Genomic DNA, 23,524 nt, shown 5'->3' on the forward strand with positions numbered 1-23,524 from the left:
AGGCAGGTGGAGGTAGGGAGGGTGATCCAATCCTGGCTGTGAAGTATGAGGGGCTTTGGGACAGGGGCTTCTCATGTTAAATGAAGGTAAGTGGGTTCGAGGGCATTTTACAAGGTTCGCTTGAAAATCGCTGTGTTTTGATATGTATGGATTTGTAGTCCCTCCTTTAACCATGTAGTAATGTGTGCGTGCCAGGTCACTTGACTAACCGCTTTGCTTCTTTCTTTATTACGCTGACCCTTGGGAACCCACAGGAAATATTCAGGAAGAATGTAAGTCCTATTGCTGTCTTGTCTTTTTGATATATTAGTCACTGCTTCCATGTTGAAACAGGGTATAATGGCTCCAGCCTCCACCGCTGCATGCAGCACTGGGCACTGACTCATGCAAAATGCAGTTCAAGCAATTTGTGCATGGCTTGTGGAGGAGAGGCAGGGTATTTACACACCCACACCCACACACTGGTAAAGCAGAGTCCATAATGAAGGAGGTGACCAGATCTTTTAGGAGCATGAGCTGATCTTTGTGAGAAGGGAGTAGGGATAACACACCTGCTCCCCCCCACCAAGACCGGTCTTGTTGGCCATCTGCTTTCTTGCGTTGGCCACCCCGTCCAAGACTTCTGTAAACAGTTGAACAGTTCAAACACAGTGACCCCAAGGGAATGTTCTTTGATCTCAGTTACACCCGTGTGTGTCCGCTGAGATTCAGGGTTGTCCACCAGAGCAGGATCTAGCTCCTGACTTTAAACTGAGGCCAACAAATGACTGGAAGCCACTGCCCAGTTTGCACAGGCTGCTCACGGCTCTCGTGGACAGGCAGGTTCACCGGGTAGGTCAGGGCTGCAATTTTGGGTCCCAGCTAGACACAGCCGACTACTTCCAAAGCAGCGGTTCTCAAACTGCAAGTGGCGGCCTTTAGGGGAGAGGAGGGGCCATCAGCAGGTTTTCACGGTGCTTGTACCCACCCCTTTCAAATCATCCCACCACCACAACACCATCTCCACCATTTCCTTCCTGCTGCGCTTCTGCTTCCACCCCAAATCCCAGCCTCTCTGAAGTAGCTTGTTTTTTTTCCCCTTCGGCAGTGGAAAGCTGATGCCTTGGGGTGGGAAAACTGCCCAAAGATACAAGCCCCAGGCATATGCAGTGTTTCCTCTGACCTGTTGCCTGTGCTGGCAGCCTTAAATCTAGCTTTGGGAGGAAGGGGGTGGAAATGCGCTCCAAGGGGTATGATGAAGTTGTTGAGATCTCGTAGCCTAGCTGTGCTCCTAAGCAGCAAGGCTTGTCCTGTCTCCTGGCACTGTCGGAGGGAGGTCAGAAGCCGGCCAGCATGCAGTTGTTAGCTGGGCAGGGGATGGCAAGGGGGTTACGGAAAGCGTCTGCTGTACTTTCTCCTGCATCCTGCCTTTAAATTCTTCACTTGCTCTCTGCTCCCTCCGATGTGGGAAAGCAGGTCAGAGGGATCCAGGCTTAACTTAGCCTTAGTCAGCTCTTGTCTCCACATCTGTCACGTGGAGAAAGGAAGCAAACTAAGATATACAGAGACGCTGGCAGAGTAGATGTGCTTACAAGCATCTGCTCTGAAATGACCTTGCAGAGGGAATGGAGCAGAAGAGACGATGGAGGCAGAGAGAGAGGTAACCTCCAGGTATCCCCTGCTTTGAGGGGAAAGGGGGCTTAGACTGGAGGGGAGGCAGCTCCCAAAATGGTAACCCATCATGCGGGAATCGTGCTGTAGGGAAGTTTGGGAACTGCAGCCAAAAGGAGATTGCACTTCTGCTAAAGCTGCTGGCGTGTGCCAGCAGAAGGACAGTCTCGCAGCGGAAGCACTAACTCTGCAAAGAACTTCTTGCCAAAACTGTAGTTGGCAGAGAACTGTGTCTCTTCTGCTGACCTTGCTAAATAATGCACATGCCTGTCAAGATCTGTTTCATTTACGGAATGTGCAATAAATAGGATCTCTTCTCCGACCTGCTTCCAGCTCCTGGGCCTTAGAGGCCACTTCATCCTGGTGTGAATCAGCATCGTTGTTGACTTCAGTAGCAAGCGCGGAGTAACAGCTTGCTCCTGACCTGGGCGTTGGCGTGCTCTTCGGTGTCCCCAAGCCCCTGTGCTTGCACTCTCTTTGTCTGTACATGGAAGTTTTCAAGCCCACGCCATGTGTGCAATGTGACAGGATTGCTTTTTGCAAGGGCTTTATGCAGAGCATGTGTCCTGTCTTTGAAAGTGCTTCAGATGTCACTGTCCTGTTTGTAGACTTTCCCACAGAGACATGTTTTTTTAATATTCAGTTCCTGTCTGATAGTCTGCCAGCAGCAGGAAGCAGCGCCTTGAAGCTCGCTAATCAAGCTAAGAGGCCAAATGGGAAATAGGTGACGCCTCTCAGTCTGATGAGTCCCCTGAACCAAGCCTATGATTTGAGATGTATTATGAACAAGAAATCCAGCCAGAGATGGGTCCTAACTCCCAGCAGGGTCCCTTAGCGGGAAGGCCTTTGTCTGTCGTATAGACTCATAGAAAATGAGGGTTGGAAGGGACCGGAGGAGGTCACATGTAGTCCAACCCTCTGCTCTCAAAGCAGGGCCATCCCCAACTATATCAGCTATATCAACTTATCACTTGCCTCATTTCACCTTTCTGTCTGTGTGCTTTGCAGTGTCTCAGCCCCCCACAATTATAAAGCAGTCTGTGAAGGACTATATAGTAGACCCAAGGGATAATATCTTCATTGAATGCGAAGCTAAAGGGAACCCCATTCCCACGTAAGTGCCTTTTCAGCTCTTGTTACTTGATGTTCTCCACGTGGAGATGTTTGCTAACTTCAAGTTTAAAAAAAATGAGTTGGTTCTAAAAATGTTCTTGGTCTGGACACAAGTGAGTCATCTGGGATGCTCCATACCAAATCCTTTACGGTGCAAGTACGTGGTTAGTGTGTTCCCCTTCAATGGAGCTGTGCCGATTTATGCCGGTAAAGGGTATGACCCCTTACATTGCATGATATAGCACTTTGCTTAGGAGTTTAAACATTGCCCTATAAATACATAGTTTTAACATGAAAGAGATGGAGTCAAAACGTAGTCTCGTGAAGGTGGATGAGAGCTTTGCCCTGGTAGATGGCAACCCAGCTTCATGCCCGCGTTTGTGAGACAGAACAGGGAATGGGTTGCAAGTTACACTGCAACTTTGCTGCCACTGGGAAGGATCTTCGTGGCCTGTGGTTATAAAACCAGTGTGTGTCCAACATCTGCAGCTTTTCGTGGACCCGGAATGGGAAGTTCTTCAATGTGGCGAAGGACCCAAAAGTATCAATGCAATACCGGTCAGGGACGCTGGTGATCGACATCCACAGCAGGGGGAGGCCAGAGGACTATGAGGGGGAATACCAGTGCTTTGCCCGCAACGACTATGGGACAGCGCTCTCAAACAAAATCCACCTGCAGGTTTCTAGTGAGTAACTCAAGTTTGTCAGTCCTGCCTCCAGGAGAGTGCAGGCAGACCAGAGCCGTGGGTAGCCTGGGATTAGGAAAGCAGGCAGTGCAGGAGACATGCAGTTTGTATGGGAAAGAAATATTTCACCTGCCAAATGCCCCACCTTGCTCACTGTTTTACTCAGCTTTGCAAACGGACTCGAGATGTCGGGTAGTCATAAAATGCTCGCTGGCTGTTCAGCCTTTCCTTCTGTCCTTACCACTGCCTCAACACCCTCCGGGAGACCAACCACAGTACATGTCTCCTATTTAACAGTAATTCATGCTGTGCCCATCACCAGGGCATCTGGGCACATCACACCCAAGCCTGTTTGTAGCTGATCACAGCAGGCGGTCACAGTACCAGCTGTTGGATACGACAGGGCAGGGCATAGTTGTGAGCCAGAAGAACTGGGTTCTCTTCCCCTCCGCCTCACTGGCATGCCCCAGGGACCTCGGATAAAGTCCCATGCCTAGCTGTCTCATCTACGAAATGGAGGGAGTGACTCTTGCCTGCCCTACAGGAGCCTGCTGCCGTGAGGTTTGCTTTATCAACAAAGCTTATAAAACCCTCAGAGAGGGAGATGGTGGCCTCATAGAGCAGGGAGGTATATGCCATCCAAGCCTTGCAGGAAATGCATGCATATAAAAATAAAATTGCATCCAGGTCGGTCCAGTGAAACCAGGCCAAGCCCGGGGGAGGGGGGTGCGGTGTCACAGACTGATCTGTCCCAGCCTGCTCCGCGGAGTCTTTCATGCTCTTGTTTTATTGCAGAGTCTCCCTTGTGGCCAAAGGAAAAAGTGGACGTGATCGAGGTGGATGAAGGAGCTCCCCTTAGTCTGCAGTGCAACCCACCCCCTGGGCTGCCTCCTCCCGTCATCTTCTGGATGAGCAGCTGTAAGTCGGGACGGCAGTCAGAGACCTAGAGCCCCCTTTGAACATCCATTTCACTGAAGGGAGACGCTTTTTGGGTCATGTGCATTTTAAAGGAGAAGACCAACAATTTCCTTATGTTATTACAGCAGAAAAGACGGGGTGGGTTATGATCTGTGGCAGAAATCATCCACTCTCAGCCTCCCCCCTATTCTGTGACGCACAAGATGGTTGGAAAGCTCCTCTCATCTCCGACAGCATCCCGTGATCCTTTGTGTTCCCAGGGAGGGAGGTGGGAGTCGTGGGAGAAGTTTGGCCATTTTGTGGGTTTACAGCTTTAGGTCGGAGTGAAGACCACGTGGGAGGGGATCATCAGGGATCAGTGCAGGTGCTGTAGGGCTGATTAAAACTGGGGGGGGAGCATGGGTGCAGAGTGGGCTGTTGGTAGCTGCAAAGGGGTCTGAGAGAATCCCAGGACCATGAGCTGCTGCTATAAGCAGCTGCAGATCTTGCTGGCCATAACTGAACTTAGGAAGAAAGCTTTGGGCAAGTCTCTTTCTCGAACACTGAGAAATGCCTACGTTAGATGCAGGCGTGGCCCTGAAATCCCTACTGTCCTGCAGCACGAATTCCACTGGGATGTAACGAGGGCGTGTTAACCGAGTTGGCCCAGGAGGGCCCTATGCGTCTGTGGGAGGGAAGGGGTGGGGTGGGAGTCTGGCATCCTCTTTAGAGTTGCCTGCATTTTCTTTATGGAGCGTTTCTTGCTTGGCAGCAAAGACAAGAGCTGGTTGGCACTCAGCAGCTCTTCTTGGACTCCAGGGACAGCGCCTGGTGCCAGCTTCGGCTGTTGGGGTGTTGCGTCCTCCAAGCGCCAGCCAGCAGACGCGCGGGGGTTTCCAGGCTGATGTGTTGGGGACCCCGCAGGCCCGTGGCTTCTGTTTCTGAATGCCCTCCTCTCTCTCGCAGCCATGGAGCCCATCCACCAAGACAAGCGCGTCTCCCAGGGCCAGAACGGTGACTTGTACTTCTCCAACGTTATGTTGCAGGATGCGCAGACCGACTACAGCTGTAACGCACGCTTCCACTTCACCCATACCATCCAGCAGAAAAACCCCTACTCCCTCAAGGTCAAAACCAGTAAGTGTCACCTTACCTTGCCTCCCAACCTGGGCCTTCTTTGTATACTGCCTGCCAGGGCTCCCCTGTGGATGTCACTGTGCCAGAAACATGGAGAGATGGAAACCTCCGCGGCTCCGAGACCTCTCTGAGGGGGGAAATTCTGTCCGTGACGTGCAGAGTGACACGAGGATTTGTATATGGAAGTAAAGTTAGAGGTTGGACCAGTAACCCACAGGCAAAGGGATCTGTTATTCCCCGGGCACCTCAAGACTTCAGCCACTGACCGGGTGACACTGGCCTAGAATTAATGCTGTACCCATATTTCTCTAAGAGACCCCAAAAAAGAGTTTCATAAAGATGGGAAGTGTCGGCCCTCTATAGAGGAGCTTGTAGATACAAAACTGCTTGATAGGCAGATCCCTCTGGTATTTTCCAGGCTCTGTGTGTGACAGATAGCCTAGGTTTGCTCCAAGGTCTGGGGCCATGGGGAAGCTGCTTCTCTGCTGTGGACCTTGGGCATTTGTTGCTTTGTTTTGTTTTCCTGATCTATATGCAGCAAATTCTGAGTCTGAGCTACTTCAGGAAACTATGCCCTGGTGCAGTAATGGCCCAAAGGGGCTGGGACTCCAAGGTGGTGGGTCCTTCCTCTTGGAAGTCACCCAGCCTGGCCCTGACAGCAGGATTCCCCCAGGCCCAAGCAGACCTGTTTCAGTAATGCAAACCCTTGAATTTCAGTGACATTTCACTGCTTTAAATTGAGCCCATTGTTTCTATTTAGCAAGCTGGGAGGCGATCATGTTTGTGAACATGGAGGCAACTGGCACGTGTTGTCTCCTTAATTAACCCACGAGCCATACGGAGCAGATCTAAATTATTTACAAGCGATGAGCTGCGCTTAAGCGCCAAGGCTCCCGGCTTTAATAATGGGAAAGTTTACCTGATGGAGTCATCACGATGGCATTGGAAGCACAGGCCGGCTCACAAGTGACCGCAGTTTCAACCCAGAGAAGGGCATCCTCTCTAGGGGGGCAAAAGGAGCATGTTTACCATTCACTCTAGCTGCAGTAATGAGAAATCTCCTGAGAAGAGATTTGAGGCTGGAGTTGGGCAAGCTACAAACCAGATTATGACTTTAATCTCATTCAGAGTCCTCTACTGACTGCAGAATCCCTCCCCTGCTCCTGTGACCCTAGGCAAGCCAGCACTCCTTGACTTCATCCAAATATTCATTGTGCTGTTCCCTGTAAGGGATGTGCGTCTCTGCTAGCTCAGCCACAGGAAGGCATGGTGCACCTGCTAGGGCTGGGTACTAGCAGTCTCTGCTCTGGTCCAGGACACTGTCCTATGAAAGGAGGAAGGTCTCCAAAGCTGCTGCGTTTTGCCTGGGGTCTGTGGGAAGGAAGCTTACCGAGAAGACCTTGTCCTAACTACCACTGGGCATGGGAATCTCGGGAGGGTACTTGGGTCACATTCAGGACAGAGACTGTCTTACTCCAGCGCCCAGCACAATTCCAGTTGAGGCCTCTTGGTGCTGTCTTAACCAAATCCTGATAATCTGTAATAAAGGAATAGATGGTCAACATTAGAGGAAATTGCGGGGCATGGGAAACCCCCAGTGGAAACTCCACGAAACCCTGCTGCCTGAGCGAGCAGTGCCAGCAAGCGACCATCTGACTGAACCATTGCTCTGTTCTGCCACCTGTTTGCTGAAACGGAAATTTCCACCGTGGACTGGTCACCTCCGAAATGTGCGTGCGGATTCTGTCCGTCCACGGACAGGATCCGGTCCTAGGAGGTACCTTCAAGGTTGCCACCCGCAAGGACATTTGCTGCCATGTGCCAGCAGTCAACAGGCAAGCAAAATCCCCTCTGAAGCCCTTTCATCCACCTGTGACCAAAAGGCTGCTATAACTTCAGATGTTCTCTCTCTCTCATTTTTCTTTTTAAAAATAATCAGTCACCTTCTTTAAAAACGATACCTGAGGCAAGCACCACGGTGCATTAATTCAAGAGCAAGGAGCTTAGCTACTCCCTGTATGCATTTACACTGTGCATTCCCTCAGTCTTAAGACCAAAGGCTTCAAACAGTGATTGGAGGGACACAGATTACAAGAGAAAGTAGGCACAGCGTTTGCAAACTCTGGCAAAGACCAAAGATCTCCAGATCTAGCTTGGAGAAAGGAAATAGCACTGTAAACAGCTGTACTAGGCTATAAAAGTCATGGATGGGAAAATTTTGGCTGTACACCATCGGGGTTGGGAGCAGGGTCATATGCTCAACAGTCCAGCGCCTTTGCTGTGTATTTCTGTTCTCATTAGCAGATGCCTTAAATTGAAGGATGGCAATTCCAGGCCAAGCCTGTTTAATGTTACACCTGCCGGCATAGCTTCACATTGGGCCTTTTTCTTGGTTCCCTGTCAAGAGACGCTGCATTGTTACTCCCTGCTGTCCACTTGCTTTCTCGATTTAGCTTCTCTGTTCCAGGCAGACTTTCCTCCCTTTATTTCCCCCTTCCTTTTCTCGGCAGCTTGGCAGTCTTTCCTGCAGCCAGCAAGGTAGGGTCTATTTGAATGCTTCCATGCTCTCTTCCAAGAACAGCCAGCAGATAAGGGAGTTTGGAATAATTCGGAGTGCTTGGTACACATGATTTGAAGGCCTTTCTGCCACGGTGCGCTAGGCAAGCAGCCATCCAATTAATTGCAAGGGGGGCTGTGTTAAAGAAACATTTACTATAGCCAGAGAGGAGGAGCGATGTTGCTTTCGGAGCGGTACCGTGCTGTGACTCTTGAAACGGGTGGTGGCTGTTTGGAGTTGTTTCAAAGCGGGTGCGAAACACAACCCAGTGAGAACAGCTGGGCCTGAATCTGGTCTCGCAGCACTGTAAATTAGGAGTAACTCTGCGAATTCACACTGGCACAAAACAGGGTAGGAGAAACGCTAGACAGTGTGCTTTCTGCTAGACTTGTGCAAATCACAAGGCCAGTGACTGATGCAACCTAGATGGATCCTTTGCTGCTGGACGGGAATCCCCGCAGATCTTTAACCTGACCAGTGCTTGTTCATATGCAAAGCTGGGCAAGCAATGCAAACGTTTTTCCGCAGGTAAAGGGCTGAGCCCGGTTGGTATCAGGGCTCTATGTCTTATTTTATACCGCGTAAGCAAGGATCCCGGTTGTCTCAGATTTAAAAACAAATCCCCAGTTTTTGGTTAGGAAAAAAAAAAAGGTAACCCAACCCATATTTTTCCATCATTAAAATGAAACACCACTATATATAGATCTCTGTATTAGTGATGTTTCATTTAAATCGTGGGAAAGCCTGGATTTGGGGTTACCTTTTTTAAACTAAAAATTGGGGATTTTTTTTAAATTGGAGAAAACCAGGATCCCTGTACATAAGGAACAAGCCTGATGTAATAATCAATTGATAGGAATAAACTACTGATGAATTGTACTCACCCAGCTAAGAAGTGGCTACAAACATTAACCTGTGCACTGTAGCTATTCTTCATCTAGATGCCTCTAGAGCAGCCATGCTCTTGGGTCCTTTAAAAGGCTCATTAAGGCTGATGTCTTTCGGCTTCCAATTATACCAGCCTCTCTCTCAGGTCTTCCTTTGGAAATGTCTGCTTTATTATAGCATGCAAATTTTACCCCGGGAGCCCCTCTGAAGGCCCTTATGTAGCGTTTGGACTGAAGCTTGAATTTTCTGGCTGTTTATAATGATGAATTCTCAGTCCGTAGCACGTTGAATTGGGATGACTATATTTGTATTTTCGCAGCGTGTTCAGCACTCTCTGCTCTGTAAAATGGTTAGTCCAGCTACTGACAAATTATGACAATTCAATCTTCATTATTCATATTCCCTGTGTAAGGGAAGAAAATCTCCCTTGCAGAGTGTCGGCATTCAGCAGAAAGATACACACCAACACAGGGCTTTGTTTTACTACAAATCTAACTCAGCTTGATTCACAAAGATCTTGGGCCTCTGTTAGTTCCTTGTAACCCTTCTAGAAAGGATAACATGTGCTGTTGATGTATTTAAGCTTCAGGTCAGTGACCCGTCTTGTAACCAATGTACCGAGGTTTTGTACTGCTCTAAAAGCTCCTGTTCGATGGCTTACGTTGTGATGTTTCATGCCGAAATCTGATTATTCTGGACTCTCAAATCAGCATTTAATAAAATGCACGCTTGAAAATCAGGAGCCTGGATGCTGGGGTACTGTACATCAGCCTAGCTCCAGTGAGTCCGCCCAGGTTGGAGCTGCCGGGGATCTGCCCTGTCAATCGGTCCATCACCCGGCAGCGCGGTAATGCCAATTAGCATTCTCCATCACATTTGGGTGCTGAATTGCAATGATTGCCACGGAATGAGGGATGCAATGCAGCCGAATAGCTGATGTTTTGTACAAGACACAATCCACATTAATATCCTTTTAATAACAAAGGGATTTGGGAGCTGGTTATTTTTAAATCCTGATTTTGGTTCATCCTTATTGTGCCTTTCTGCATGGTTATCCTGTCACATAGCTGTGTCTAAACTGCTTTATGCTGGCACAAGATAACAGGAATACATTTCCCTTATCGTCAAGAAATTAAGACCAACTAAGCTACTTTTCTCAAAACTGAACTGGATTTTTCCAAGATACAGAAGCCGTCCTTGTACCAAAAAAGAATTAAACACTTCAATTCCAGTATTTCTTTTTTTCGGGTGAAATTTTAGTTGATATTTTATTTTTATCCTTTGATTTAATTATATGTCTTATAGGAGCAAAGCCATCATTCTCCCCGCCTCCCCCCTCCTTCCTTTTAATTACTGTCTTATGTTACCATTTCTCTGTCCTGGGCTCCTGCTCTTTTTTCAGAGTATTCATGTATTTCTGTTGCCAATCTGTGTTATTTTGATGTTCTTGGGAAATGATTTCGTGACCGTTGTTCTTGTTTCGTTCCTCCCCTTATTTGCGTTCTTCCATTTTTGCCTTCCGCTGCTCCGCGCATGCTTTGTCGCATTTGGTGCGCTCACGTTCTTTTGTTTATTGCAGAGAATCCCCATAATGAAACGTCTTTTCGAAATCACACTGACATGTACAGTGGTGAGTCGACACTGACTTCTGGAGAACTTCACGTTCTAACCCCTGTTTACCTAACCCAACTTACTCTTGTGTTAACACACACACACACACACACAAAAGTTAGCAGGTCAGTGAGACTGAAGAGGCAGTTGAGCTGACATGTTAGCCATTGACTGTCATGTGTGTACACTGCATGTGCGTGTGTCTGTGTTCCTGTTTCTCAGTTGCTACTTTTACCATGAGTTGCACAAAACCTCCATGTAGCAGCATGCAAAAAGAACTAAAAGCATCCTGAAATATCGTATAGGATGCAGGTGATTTGCAAGTTCAAGACAACCTGTTACCTGCATGGGCAGTGCTGAGCTATAGGAGCATTTAGATGAATGGTTTCTCAGGCCAAAAAATGTGGTTTGGCCAAATGGAGCAGGTCCCCTGTGGGCTGGATGTAAGGCAGCCCCCTTCGAGGAGTGAAAGACTGAAAAACAACACCTGATATCTCTCATTTCTCTCCATTCGCCATTTGGAAAGACAAGCGATTATATTTGCAACCAAATATAAGCATTGACTGGAGGAGGGAAGAGAAAGAGGGGTTTTGTTTCCTGAAACGCTTAGCGGTGCATTTCTTTGTAGTGCTGTTACGCGTGCATTGAATGTTTTCTGCAGATTCTTTCTTTCTTTCCCCTTTCTGTGAGCAGAACAACTTTCTCTGGAGAATACAGTTGTTGGGGAAAGCCAGCACTATCCTCATAAATTATGCTTTAGATATACAGTCTTGTAGCTCCCCAGGGCACGATGATCCCCCGTATATATTGAAAGTGTCATGGAAGTGATATGATAATGTAAACACCAGCTGGGGGGGGAAGGATTTATTTCATTCAGCGGGGAAATGGAGAGGGATGTTTGCACGAGGTGTTGGAAACTACATCATAACAGAAGGCAGGCAAGCCTGGGCAGAGGAACGCTGCGGCTCAGGACGGGGAAGGGTGCAGCACAAAGGCAACCGATTCGATCCCCCGATGCCAGTGCAGTCTGCATCCTTCCCTTTCATTAGACAAGTCACAGATGAAGAAGAACGCCAGGGCAACGAGAGATCCCTTTGTCCTGAAACCTGAGGAGCGTTTCTGCTTCTCCTTAGCCTTGCTCCTGGATAAGTCCCATCGATGCCCTTGTGCTTGGGAGCACGGAGGAGGAATCTGGCCTAACGCATGGTTTTACATATAAATATTCTTGGTGCTTTTGGCCTGAGCCTTTGTCTAAACCCCTTTGCCTTGGGTACTTGCTGCTTCTGGGCTCTTTACAGTGGAAGGAGGTTGTCCTGCAGGCTTTGGGGAGGACCTGCTCCACCCTGCTTGAAACTTTGCAGGATTTTCTTTGCATTCTGCCAGGCGGCTGAAGTCAGGAACAAGCCCCTGGAGAGACCCATTGAGACGTGGTCATTTCTGCCATGGCTGTTGCCAAATCAAATGAGACCACCCTGGAGAGAATGATCTTTGGAAGACCGTTCTCTCCAGTTTTGCAGAGATCATAAGAAAGGAAAGGGAAACCCCTCCCGGTCATGGGGACTGTCTGGAACACACACTTTTTCTCAAGAACTGGCGAGGGGGATTTGGTATATGAGAAACCTAGGCATGTCCAAGGAGCAGACCAGGTCCTTCCCCCTCCTCCCGGCAAGTCGCAGAGTCAGATGTGCTGTGCGTAACTGAAGTCAGGGATGCCCTTGAAATCAGAGAGCAGTGTTGGTGCCTGGCACGGATGGCTCTGAAAGGGGATCACAAGTGAAACGAGCTTCAGCAGAAGTTGCACGGTTTGATTCAGCAGTGGAGGTAGAAGGCGAGGACTCCTGCCTGCTTGTGAGCAGGTGTAAATCTATAAGGTAACAGGGAGAGAGCTCTGTGGGGACCAGTCCTTGCATCTTGCTCATCCTCAGTGGCCAATAAAGCCAAGCAAATGCTGCTTAAACAGACGTCTGCATTTCTAAGCAGGTCCCTTTACGATGCTTTTGCCTCCTAGAGCAGCCCAGTGAAAGGGGAAGGCAACAAGATCACAAATAGGGAGCACGGGAAAGTGAATTCTGAATTCCTCGCTGGGTGTACGCGTTTGCACAGGAGAGCCAAATGGAAAAGACTTGCAAGTCCTCAGCTCTGGTGTCAGCGTGGCGGAGCTGAGACCCGTCACTTGAAGTCCATCTGGCTTTTCCCCTTCCTCTCCCCTCGTGTTAAGTCTTACAGTCAAAATAAGGCTTCTCTCTGCCAGGCTTCTGGGGAGACCGGTTTCCACCATGAAAAGGTCTATACGGGTGATCGATCCTTCAGGCCGTGGAAGCGATTTCCACAGGGAAGTTAGACCCTTGCCCCCAGGTGCCCGTTTTCGGCGTGTATGTGCCAATTTGTGCACCAAGTTCTGGTGTCTCTGGGTGCCAAGCCCAAATATCCTCACTCATGCAAGAGGTCTCCTCTTTAATCTGTGGGAATCCTTGAACAAATAAGGGCTATGTATGCCAGCCCAGTCAGTAAATGGGCTCTTGAGCCAGACTGTGCACCTCACCGTGACGGCATCCAGCCGTAGAGGTCCTGGATGAACCGTAGCTCGATTTAAACTAATAACTATTGAGGTGAACAAGGAAAGTGCACGTCCCCTGGTGCTGCAGTTGTGCAGGCATGTCCCCGGCTTGGTGCGTATGGTCACACATTCACCCCAACCCAGGCTAGAAGCTTTGTGTCCAATGGAAATTTGGAATTCAAAGAATACAGCAGAAATGGAAGGAAAACCCTAACTCAGCCCTTTTGCCTTCCCTCAGTCCAGATTGAATTGCCTCTGCTTTTTGGAATAACTCGTCCACAGAAGCCTAACGTGTAGTGGAGCATCATTTCTTCTTGATGCCTTTGTAGAATTGCATTAACTGGTTTTGCACAGGGGTGGAGGAAGGCAGATGCCCCATCATGTTCTGAATGCTTGGAAAGCTGAAATCCTGTCACGTGGCTCAGCTCCCTCGGCAGCTTCCTTCCGTTGGTACAACGAAGAGAAAACGTGCGGGAACAGGGATCATGTAGCAAGTGGCCGTGTGTGCATACACACTTTAATAAAAAGTAGCTGGAGGCTTTTTCCCACCCCCACCAGTGATCTCTACCGGACAGAAGCAAGCCGGAGGCAGGATCTGCCGGGAGACTGGCTTACGAAGCAGCCAGATGTCTTATGCATCTGGATTGCATAATGACCCATTGCAACACGGAGCAGGACCTGCCACCGAGAGATGCAGCTAGGCAGTGGAAGGGACATTTTCATTCTGTTGGTTAAGATTTTGCCTTAAATTCCAATAAGAGAAGCCTCCATCTTACATAACTTGTGAAATTGGGGGTATCCAAAAGGACACGGAGAAACCACACAGCGTAAGACCCCAATCATGCTTTTCTGCACCTTGTCTCCCTCCCTCCATCTTTGAAACAACCTCTATATGCAGTCCAGCTAATGGGAGAGGGGAAGCCTGTTGCAACTGTGATATTTATGTCGTATCTGCTTTGGCTATAAAATGGCTACAGAGAGATCATCTGGAAGCAGGCTCAAAATCCCAAACCTCATTTTAACCTCGTGATGAGAATGCTTCGATCAGAACGCTCTCCCTTTTATTATGATTCTGGGTTACGTCTAAAAAGGTAGAGGGTCTATATTGTATTTTCCAATTCTAGTTCAGACACGGCTAAATTTATAGCAGAGGCATCTTCTGAATCTTTGGCTCGTTGTGGTGAAACAAATAGGATCAAACAATCATGGGGAAATTTCCTCCATATTTGGGACAAAACTGCCATAAGGGTTTAGCGTCCTGTAATCCAGCCAGCACTTGTGACCTTCTCAGTTAAGCTCAAGTAACAGGGGCATTTAAAATCTGTTTGTTTCCTTATGTAGAAAAAAGTAATAAATGAATGAAATAATAAAATGCTCAGCCTGGTTTGTGACGCACTCTCAACTCTGTGAACTCTGAATGAATTACTATGAACATCCACTTACCAGCTTCAACAATTTCTTATCTTTAAGTGAGGAATTTGACTGGAAATGGTAAAATTCTTCGCAAGCCCAAGAAATTTTTTTTTTTAAAGGTGGCTGGCTTTCCAGCAGGTCAGTAGATGCCGTTTCTGAATATGTGTATGACGCCTATTGTACAGTAGTTTCTTACCAGAGATGCTGTGCAAAATGATTTGCAATTTAAAAATCTCTGAAGTTCAGATAGGAAAAAACAGACGCCTTTTAATGGCACTGCCGCATGTAGGGGTGTGCACAGTGGAGATAAATGTAGCTTTTAAACTACCCTGACCACACCTACCTGAATGTGGTTCATTTTCATAGATGAGTAAGAGTAGCAAGAGCAGAGCTGGACAGTGAGCAGAACCCATATGTGAGCAGGAATGAAAAGCCACTTCCAATGTGTTTTTCCTCCTTTGTTTCAAATGCAGGAGTGAGGTTTTTCTAGTTATCTGACAGATTCCTCCTCCCCACTCCCACCACCCACGCCCAGCTATCCCACATCCAGAACTGGAATTTTGTCCATCTTGAAAGACGTCTGCCTGCACCCTATTGTAAATGGGAAATAATTATCAGTAGCTGCCTGCACAAAATAGATCCTTATTCTGAACTATGCAAGTATTTGTAGGGATCTTTTAGAAGAACTAGGCCAGGATACTAATTTCTCCTCCTTATTTTTAATTTTCATCATTAATATCTGGCTGGTAAAACTGGTTTGCACTGCTGCTTGGTTGCTACTGGTGTCTCCCTGGATTTCGAGCAGATTCATTGTAGAAGTGAGATTTAGCACCTGCTCAGACATGTACTGTATGGTGGTTACTGGTTTAAAAAAAAGAGCCACTGTTTGCTTAATCTGCAGTGTCTGACCAGCTGTATTTCCCTGATCTCTGTCATAAATAAGAAATAACTACAAAAATAGTGTTGCTTGGTGCAGTAGCTGGAAGCAAATACTGGTATTCTTCATGCCAACCACTGCGTTTGCAGTTTAGCCTACATACAATAGCATTGGGTTGGTACTGCTGAGCTGTTTTATATAGGAAGGAGAGCTTATCAGGAGGTAGGGAAGCACAACACCATGCATCAAGCACAACACTGTGCATCAACTGCATTGGTGAAGGTACTGTTTTGAAGGTAAGGTCACAACTTGTACATGGTGGTAATCCATTAACCAAGTAATGGACTAACATTCTCACCAGCATTTGTTGGTCATTAATCATTCATCTGTTGAAAGTCCATGTGATGTGTGTGCAGCTGCCTGGTAGACTCAGAGCCACTTGGGAAGCTATGGTTTGAGCTGTCAGTATTTTCCTGTTGAGGGGCCTGGTCACACAACCTGTCCTGTTGAATAAATGAAATGGATGCCATAAATGAACTTCCCCTTCTCATTCCTGCCCTTTCCCTACCAACACCAGGCTATTAGCCCACCAAGAAGGATGTTTTTCATCCTTCTTGGTGGGCTAATAGGATCCTAAGATGCAGAGGGGAATGCAGAATCTGCTCTCATACACGGAAACTTGCTGGGTTTAGCTGGCTTGAGCAGAATTCGTGATTGGTGCCGATCCTTTTGGGTCAGTGGGAAAAACTAGTTCCACCTGCCATATCCAGCATGGCAGGACCAGTTCAGTTGTCCCTTCCTAACTTTCACCTCTACCCTTGACTTCCTCCAGCTGTTGATGATCCACCCCCCAGTTGTCCATTTTGTTCTGCTTCCTAACACGTATAACCTGAGTTTTTGCTACTGCTGCTTTAAGTCCATTTCATGTTTTGTCCTCACTGATTGAGAGTAATAACTCCCGGCTTCGTTTTCACAGAGATATCTTCACCTAGACAGCTGCTGTGTCTCCCGTCAGTCGTTTTTCCTCTAACTTTTCCCTGGGTCCCTCAAACTTTACGCTTCAGTTACCTTGTCTGAATGTTTCTGACTTTCAACACTGCCCTCTGGGCCCTCCTATATTGTTTGCTCTTTTTTTAAAAGACTTGTCCATTTTAGGCCTAAAAAAGTACCAATAAGAGCCATAACTGTTGCATTATTTCAGCCACAGGCAACACTGTCATTTTTGTTAGCTCATTCCCACTTTAACACCCAAATCCTCTTGTGTGACACTACTGCCCAGATGATAAAAGAAACGTCCCCCTTTGCATATTAATGATCATTTCCTCCATGATGCATTTTGTCTTTCATTATTTTATAAATTCGTCCATGTTCCCCCACCAAGATCATATGTTTCCATACATGTAATAATTTATACCAAGGGGATGTCACTTGGCCCCTCTCCTCAGCCTGACTCTAAATGGTAAATTTTGTTTCTGAATTGCACTTTGGTTTAGGCAATCCACTAAATTCACACGTGTGGTTTCCTTACTGAAAGAGTCTCTGGAGCCATGTCAGTGAAGGTTGAGGGGTTGTATGCTCTGTCCACAGACATTTCTGTATCAGTTTTCTTTCGTCTGTCACCCTCATCAAGGAAAGAAACTAAGGGCCCAGTGTGCCCTTTACCTAGCTGCCCTGGCCCCAGTACGTTTGCACTGAAAGAACCGATGCGCTCTTCCGAGCAAGACACAAGAGTACGAGCACAACCTTAACATTACTGCCTGCTCACATGCTTCAAGCTGCACGGTTACAGTCTTAGCCGGGTCGAGGCTTATCAATGCAGAACTGCATCGATCAAGCCGAGTCAATGCCGGTTGCTCCTAACTTGGTGTGGCCTGGCATGGGTTTGACAGCCAGCTCTGCCTACAAGGCTTTTCTCCCGGCCCTCTAAGACGGAGGTGGCACAATGGTGGAGTCACACATCTGAGCGAGGCCAGCTTTGCTTGATTGGCAGAAGAGTCTAAAAACCTACTGTACAGGTTTGCATGAGGAATAAGGGAAGCTGACCTAATCAGCCCCATGTGTGCTCACTTTACCACGACAGTGGATATGGCCTTCCCCTCCAGTGCAAATAATTACATGGATGAGTAGAGTGTCTCCGGAGGCATATGAAGCGGGGCTGCCACGACATGAAATTAGTAGTGGGTGTTGCATTAGATTCAGGCTCCTCGTATTCTTCATCAGGGACCCTGTGGTACCCTCCCCTGCAGCTTTATCCTCTCTTTAGCCCCCTACCCTGCTCTTTCTGACTCTCGGCTCTCTACCACCTCTCTTTCATTCCTTGTCCAACTTTGGCCTGTCCAACTCTCTCAAATTCAGATCCATCCTTTAAAGTGTGCTGATCCCAAGATGTATCCACCTTGTCTTGTCTTGTCCGTCTTCAATTGTAAACTCCTCCTGGCAGAAAATGTGTCTCCCTCTTTGTAAAGTGTTGTGTATGTCTGCTGCCTCTCCCTCCCCTGATCCCCTTGCTGTATTGCTTCCCTTGGTTCAAATGGTCGTGTGCTGCTGCGGAGGAGAAGAATTTAAGTGGTGTGTTTTATTTTATTTGTTTTTCTTTTTCTGCTGATTTCAGCCCGAGGGGTCACAGAAACAACCCCCAGCTTCATGTATCCCTACGGGACCTCAAGTAGCCAGATGGTACTCAGAGGTGTGGACCTCCTGCTGGAGTGCATTGCTTCGGGAGTGTACGTACCCCTTGCGGTGGGCAGGAGATGGGCTGCAGGATTTCCCTTGCTGATTTGCTTTGTGTAACAAGCAGCTTGCGTGGCCTCTGACGCTGAACCATTGAGATGAATGGGAAAGCAGGGTTGGGTCCGCAACACATCACTTCCCTTGGCATACCAAGTACCTATATATAGACTGTGGGAAGGGCGTGGAATCGTGCATGACAGTGGAAGCTGGTGACAAGTGTGGGAGGGACACAGACTTGGGTGGGATCCCTTTCCTTCTGTTGCTTTTGGACATTTTTCTAGATACAACGTCCAGGATACAATGTCCCCCTAAGTACAGTCAGCAAACAGGCGCTGTGACCTCCCAACAGGCAAACTTGGGCTCTCTGGCTAGCACTAAACCAGAGAGATCTGGAGACTTCCGTGAGCCTGAGTCTTTATGCAGTCATTACTTACACCAGGGCAAAATGCTACCAAATCATAATGGTTGCCTTTTACCTTGCCTTTCACTGCAGTAAATGACTGCACAAAGTACGTGGTAGGGAACAGCTGCGTTTTCAGCCCCTCTGGCTATACCCGTGGACTACTGTTTTTTCTTTTTTTAATTGGTGTTAAAATACCACAATATTTAGAAGCTTTAGAAAGATGAGAAAAGAAATTGCAAACAAACAGGGAAGCAATATCTTGAGCAGTGTTTGCACACAGGCAGGGATGTCTTGCCTGTCATCTTGAATTGGATGATTCCCAGAAGACTTGTCATCATTACAGGTATTTGCAAATCTCATAGGCTTTCCTTATAACACCACAGAAGCCATGCATGACAATAGCTCTGTGAAACCCTGTGAAAGCAGTATATTGACACCAGGCTTGAGATTTGTCAAAGCAGCCTAAAGGGATTAAAACCAATAGAAGCTGGGATTCAAAATCCCTAAAATGACTAGGACAATCTCAACCCTGTGCCCTGTGTAATTAATAGCATGTTAGACGAACATCACTACTAATGTTAATGGAAACGCCTGTTATCACAGGCTGAGGGGGGGAAGCAGGATGAATCGCCTTTGAAACCCCCAGGGTGATAAGACCAGAGTGGACCAATACACGGGGGTCTGAACTTTGGAGCATAGTGTTTCCTGTACAGTAATATTTGATTTGTGTTGTGGGAGCATTGGTTTCTGATGTGAATCCTTTTCTCTTCTCCCGTTAGACCAGCACCAGACATCATGTGGTACAAGAAAGGAGGATTGCTCCCAGCTGGCAAAAGCAAGTTTGAAAACTTTAACAAGGCCCTTCGCATCTCCAATGTCTCCGAGGAAGACTCCGGGGAATATTTCTGCTTAGCCTCCAACAAAGTGGGCCTCATCCGCCACACGATCTCAGTGAGAGTGAAGGGTACGTCATCTTTCTCTTACTATTGACCAACCCATTAGAAATGGAGAGTAATGGCTGGAGGAGGGATCCCTCTGAGTGGCTTACCTATCAGAGCTGGAGCCAGGCAGCAAACTTTGGATCCGGATCTGAGCTTTCCCAGAGCTTGGCGGTGTTTAGATCTGGGATTCTGGTTTGCGCCTCTCTAACTGGACACACCTGTGAAGAGCCCAGAAGATCAGACCTGCCCAGTATCGTGTGCGTCTCGTCTTCCCCACTTCCTTTTAAGCTTGAAGCTCTGGGGGTTCAGACCTACAAGCACCCACTCAATGTCAGGTTTGGACTAAACCTCACATATGGGTGAAGCTCTTCAAGAACCAGAGGCTGGCACATGGTTTCTCCATGAAACTATGCAACGTCTTGGGATAAGGCCACTTACAATAGAGGCTTCATGATTCAGGCCCAATTCTGGGATTGGCTAGGAAAGTTTGACACTGTGCTGCTCTTGACTCTTTTGGTCTTACCACGCAGGATAGCCTGCGCCCATCTGTACTTCAGCTGGGAACACAGAGAACTTGACTTATACCTGAAGCACATCTAATATTCCCATGCATAGGCAACTGCTAGGAAGCTCTCAAATGGGGTTAGTTAATGATTGGAGTGGAATTCAGAACAGGTGTCAGTACATTTATAATCACCATGTGTCAATCTTCTTGTTTTAAAGCTGCCCCTTATTGGTTGGATGAACCACAAAACCTTATTTTGGCTCCTGGAGAGGATGGGAGACTGGTGTGTCGTGCAAATGGAAACCCTAAACCTACAATCCAGTGGCTGATGAATGGAGAACCCATAGAGAGTAAGCAACCTGAAGGTTTCGGGCACCCCAGGAGGGGACTCATTACAGAAACATGTAACAAAGCAGAAAGCATATCAGAAATGGCTTCTGGTAGGGGACTGATGCCCAGGAGTAATACTAAGCCTATTTCAAAGATTATCATTAATTGAGGTGTGTGCCTTCCTCACATCACCATCTTCATTGATACACCTATGACCTTTAAATCAGGATGTCACGCACCACTTGAAAGCAGCTTTGCTTTCCTGGCCAGTTTAATATTCTTCACAAAGACTGATAAGCTCTGGTCAGCCTAGGATACCGCAGATAGGAATTAAGCTTTTAGCTCTCCAGGCAGTCTTCAGGCTCATCAGGGCACCCCAATCTTGACGAACTGAAATGCCAAACTGAGTGTTAGAACTAAATGGAGCACTAGACAGGACGAGCCAAAAATAATGATGAACACAGCAATATTTCTGCGGCAGAGGGATGGCTTGATGTGCCTGTGCCCATCTGTGAAGGCACTACACAGTGCATAGGCCATCAGGCTGCTTGAAGGATCACTGGATAACAGGAAGGCAGGGTTGGAAGGATCCTCATAAGGTCATCTAGTCCAGCATCCTGACGAGCCCATCCCAAACAAATGTCCAGCTAAACTTGCTCTTGAAAATTTCCAAGGATGGAGAGTCCACAGCTTCTCTAGGTAGCCTATCCCAGTGCTTAACCACCATCATAGATGAAGAACCTGAATGATTTGAACATAGAAGCAGCAGTGTGATAGAATAGGTGTGTTCTTCATGGTACAGGTGATAAATACATGGCTTCAAGTCTCAGGTATCCCCAGGAGGGATTTGAAACATGATCTCCCTGGTCTCCGTGCAAATGTGGGTGGTGTCTGGTAATCTGCTTCACTGCTCCTGCACTGGCTGAAAAGAAATAGTATTTGAGGTGCAGGGGTGGCAATTATCTGGTTTATGGGGGTTTTTTCAGTCTTCCACTGGGCTGTGACCATAGCTAGATGTGAGAGAGGATGGCCAGGGCACATCCACCAAATAGTACTGAGAAATCTCTGATATTGGGCTGCTGGAGCTTGTTCATGAGCTTAGGGTCAGACTGGTTCGCACCCAAGAGGGAATTTTCTCCTGGTCACATCAGGCCATTTGGTCATCCTCTAGAGCCTGAGCTGCTTGCTAGGGTCATCACAGCATATTTTACATCATACGCTCCCTGCCATTGCAGTGGTCGAGGCAGCGGGGGTCCCCTTGTCTCTCCTGTTCTCTTCCTGTGGTGCTGTGCAGCGTGTTTCTGTCAGGTGCTTTGTGGCGTGTGAGGGGCCGAAGGGGAGTCACTCACCCTGGTGAAGGCTATGGGTATATTGAACTGCTCTCCTCCTTTGTCCCAAAGGCTCGTCTCCCAACCTAAGCCGCGAGGTGGCCGGAGACACCATTGTGTTTCGAGACACTCAGATTGGCAGTAGTGCCGTGTACCAGTGTAATGCTTCCAACGAACATGGATACCTTTTGGCCAATGCCTTTGTCAGCGTGCTAGGTGAGTGCCTAGTCTAAGAGAGTCGTAGAACAGAAATGCGTAACCCTAAGGGACGGTGTAAAAACGGTCTGAGTTTAACACAGGCATTGGCTTCATGGTTCATTATAACTTAATAAATATTGCTCCCGATTTCCCTGCACTTCACAGGTAATAACTACTCTCCTCTCCCTTCTTGAATGGTCTCACTCTGCCACTAACTAGATCAGCTATTCTGCTGTACTTCTTTTGTCTCATAGCAACTCCTTATTACACCTCCTCACACCTAGTTTGCAGAGCTCTCCTCCATCCCTCCAAACACTGTATTTGCATGAAGGCCTTCCTCTGATATTTAGTTCAGTTTGTGTCCACCTCTTTTGGGGACCTGAAGAAGGGCGCTTGATGTCCGATAGCTCATGTACCAGCTCTGTTATCTTTCTCTTACCGTTCCAATAAAAGATATCACAAAAATCCTTGCCTCTGGATGTGTAAGCCTCCATGTGCCATGCTCCGTAGCGCTGTATTCTGGCTGGGCAGGTACCTGGCATCCAAGGGTAAAGACAAGACACATTTGGGGTGAAGTGTGAGGCGGCTGCCTTTCTCCTTTTTGCTTCAATAGACACACAGGGCAATTCTGTGTCACCAGAGGGTGAAATGAAATCCCAGACTCTTTGGATATGCTCAGAGCTACAGTGACATGGCCACATAACTGGTTTTTGGATACACAAAGTTCAAGTCATGCAACCACAAGTGTTGACAGAAAAGTCAGCAGTAGAGGATAGAAAGAGATGGGGAGGGACAAGGGAGGGCGGCATGGGGCAACAGGCTGGAGATGGTTGAAGCCCTGATGGTGCAGACAGAGGAGGTAGATGAGGTTGAAGGCAAAGAGGGGGTATTGCTGGAGGGCGGAGAGGAGCTGTGGTTCCAGCTGGGGGATTTGTAAAACTGCCGATGCTCCGTGTGGTTCCAGATGTGCCTCCCCGGATCCTTGCCCCGCGAAACCAGCTGATCAAAGTGATCCTGTACAACCGGACCCGCCTTGACTGCCCGTTCTTCGGCTCCCCCATCCCCACGCTGCGCTGGTAAGGACTCCAGCGCTCTGTGCCGCCGCTTGCGGCAGGTCCTGGTTTGGATTGCTTCCTCTTACAGCCATTGCTTGTATTGTTGTGAGGTTTAAGAATGGCCAGGGCAGTACTCTGGATGGAGGCAACTACCAGGTGCACGAAAACGGGACTCTGGAGATGAACATGGCACGGAAGGAGGATCAGGGAATCTACACCTGTGTGGCCACCAACATTTTGGGTAAAGCCGAGAACCAGGTTCGTTTGGAGGTCAAAGGTAAGAGCACTGATGTGCAGACAAGAGCCCGATACAGCGCTGGTCAAGCACAGGCAACACCGTGTTCTTCAAAGCAGCTGATACCGCCATGCATGCAGGTTTGCACAGGCGGTGGTTCATGCCCACAAATCCATTACCGGGCTGGCCAGATTCATAGCTTTGCAGCACAAGTGATTGCACATACAAAATGCTAGGTGAATATTAACAACTGGGTACAGGCTGTTTTTGAAACAGGTGCACGATGGCAAGATCCAGCATTTCTAGGCAAGCTGTGCATGCCTTTGCCTTGGCTCAGGGTTAGTTGTGGTTATGTACTTTCCCAGCCTCATAGCAAAGAGGCAGGCTTGCTTGCCATGGGACCACAGACTTTT

The 23,524-nt window shown here is 47.9% G+C and overlaps 1 protein-coding gene across 21 annotated transcripts in view; it reads left to right on the forward strand.

Moving 5' to 3' along the window:
- The window catches only part of NFASC (neurofascin), a 107,927-nt gene that overhangs the window by 27,692 nt on the left and 56,711 nt on the right, over nucleotides 1-23,524 (forward strand). For 9 of the 21 annotated variants that reach the window (XM_019513943.1, XM_019513944.1, XM_019513951.1 and 6 more), the window contains exons 3-14: nucleotides 255-272; nucleotides 2,659-2,764; nucleotides 3,253-3,449; nucleotides 4,245-4,367; nucleotides 5,313-5,483; nucleotides 10,508-10,558; nucleotides 17,998-18,109; nucleotides 19,299-19,483; nucleotides 20,184-20,315; nucleotides 21,696-21,839; nucleotides 22,786-22,897; nucleotides 22,987-23,153. In XM_019513943.1, the coding sequence (XP_019369488.1) occupies nucleotides 255-272; nucleotides 2,659-2,764; nucleotides 3,253-3,449; nucleotides 4,245-4,367; nucleotides 5,313-5,483; nucleotides 10,508-10,558; nucleotides 17,998-18,109; nucleotides 19,299-19,483; nucleotides 20,184-20,315; nucleotides 21,696-21,839; nucleotides 22,786-22,897; nucleotides 22,987-23,153 (1,518 nt within the window). The remainder of the gene's footprint in view (nucleotides 1-254; nucleotides 273-2,658; nucleotides 2,765-3,252; nucleotides 3,450-4,244; nucleotides 4,368-5,312; nucleotides 5,484-10,507; nucleotides 10,559-17,997; nucleotides 18,110-19,298; nucleotides 19,484-20,183; nucleotides 20,316-21,695; nucleotides 21,840-22,785; nucleotides 22,898-22,986; nucleotides 23,154-23,524) is intronic. The other 12 variants (XM_019513948.1, XM_019513953.1, XM_019513954.1 and 9 more) reach the window with 3 other exon arrangements.

Source organism: Gavialis gangeticus, unplaced genomic scaffold, assembly GCF_001723915.1.
Source record: "Gavialis gangeticus isolate Ggan-Ray unplaced genomic scaffold, GavGan_comp1, whole genome shotgun sequence".
NCBI classification, from domain to species: Eukaryota; Metazoa; Chordata; order Crocodylia; family Gavialidae; genus Gavialis; species Gavialis gangeticus.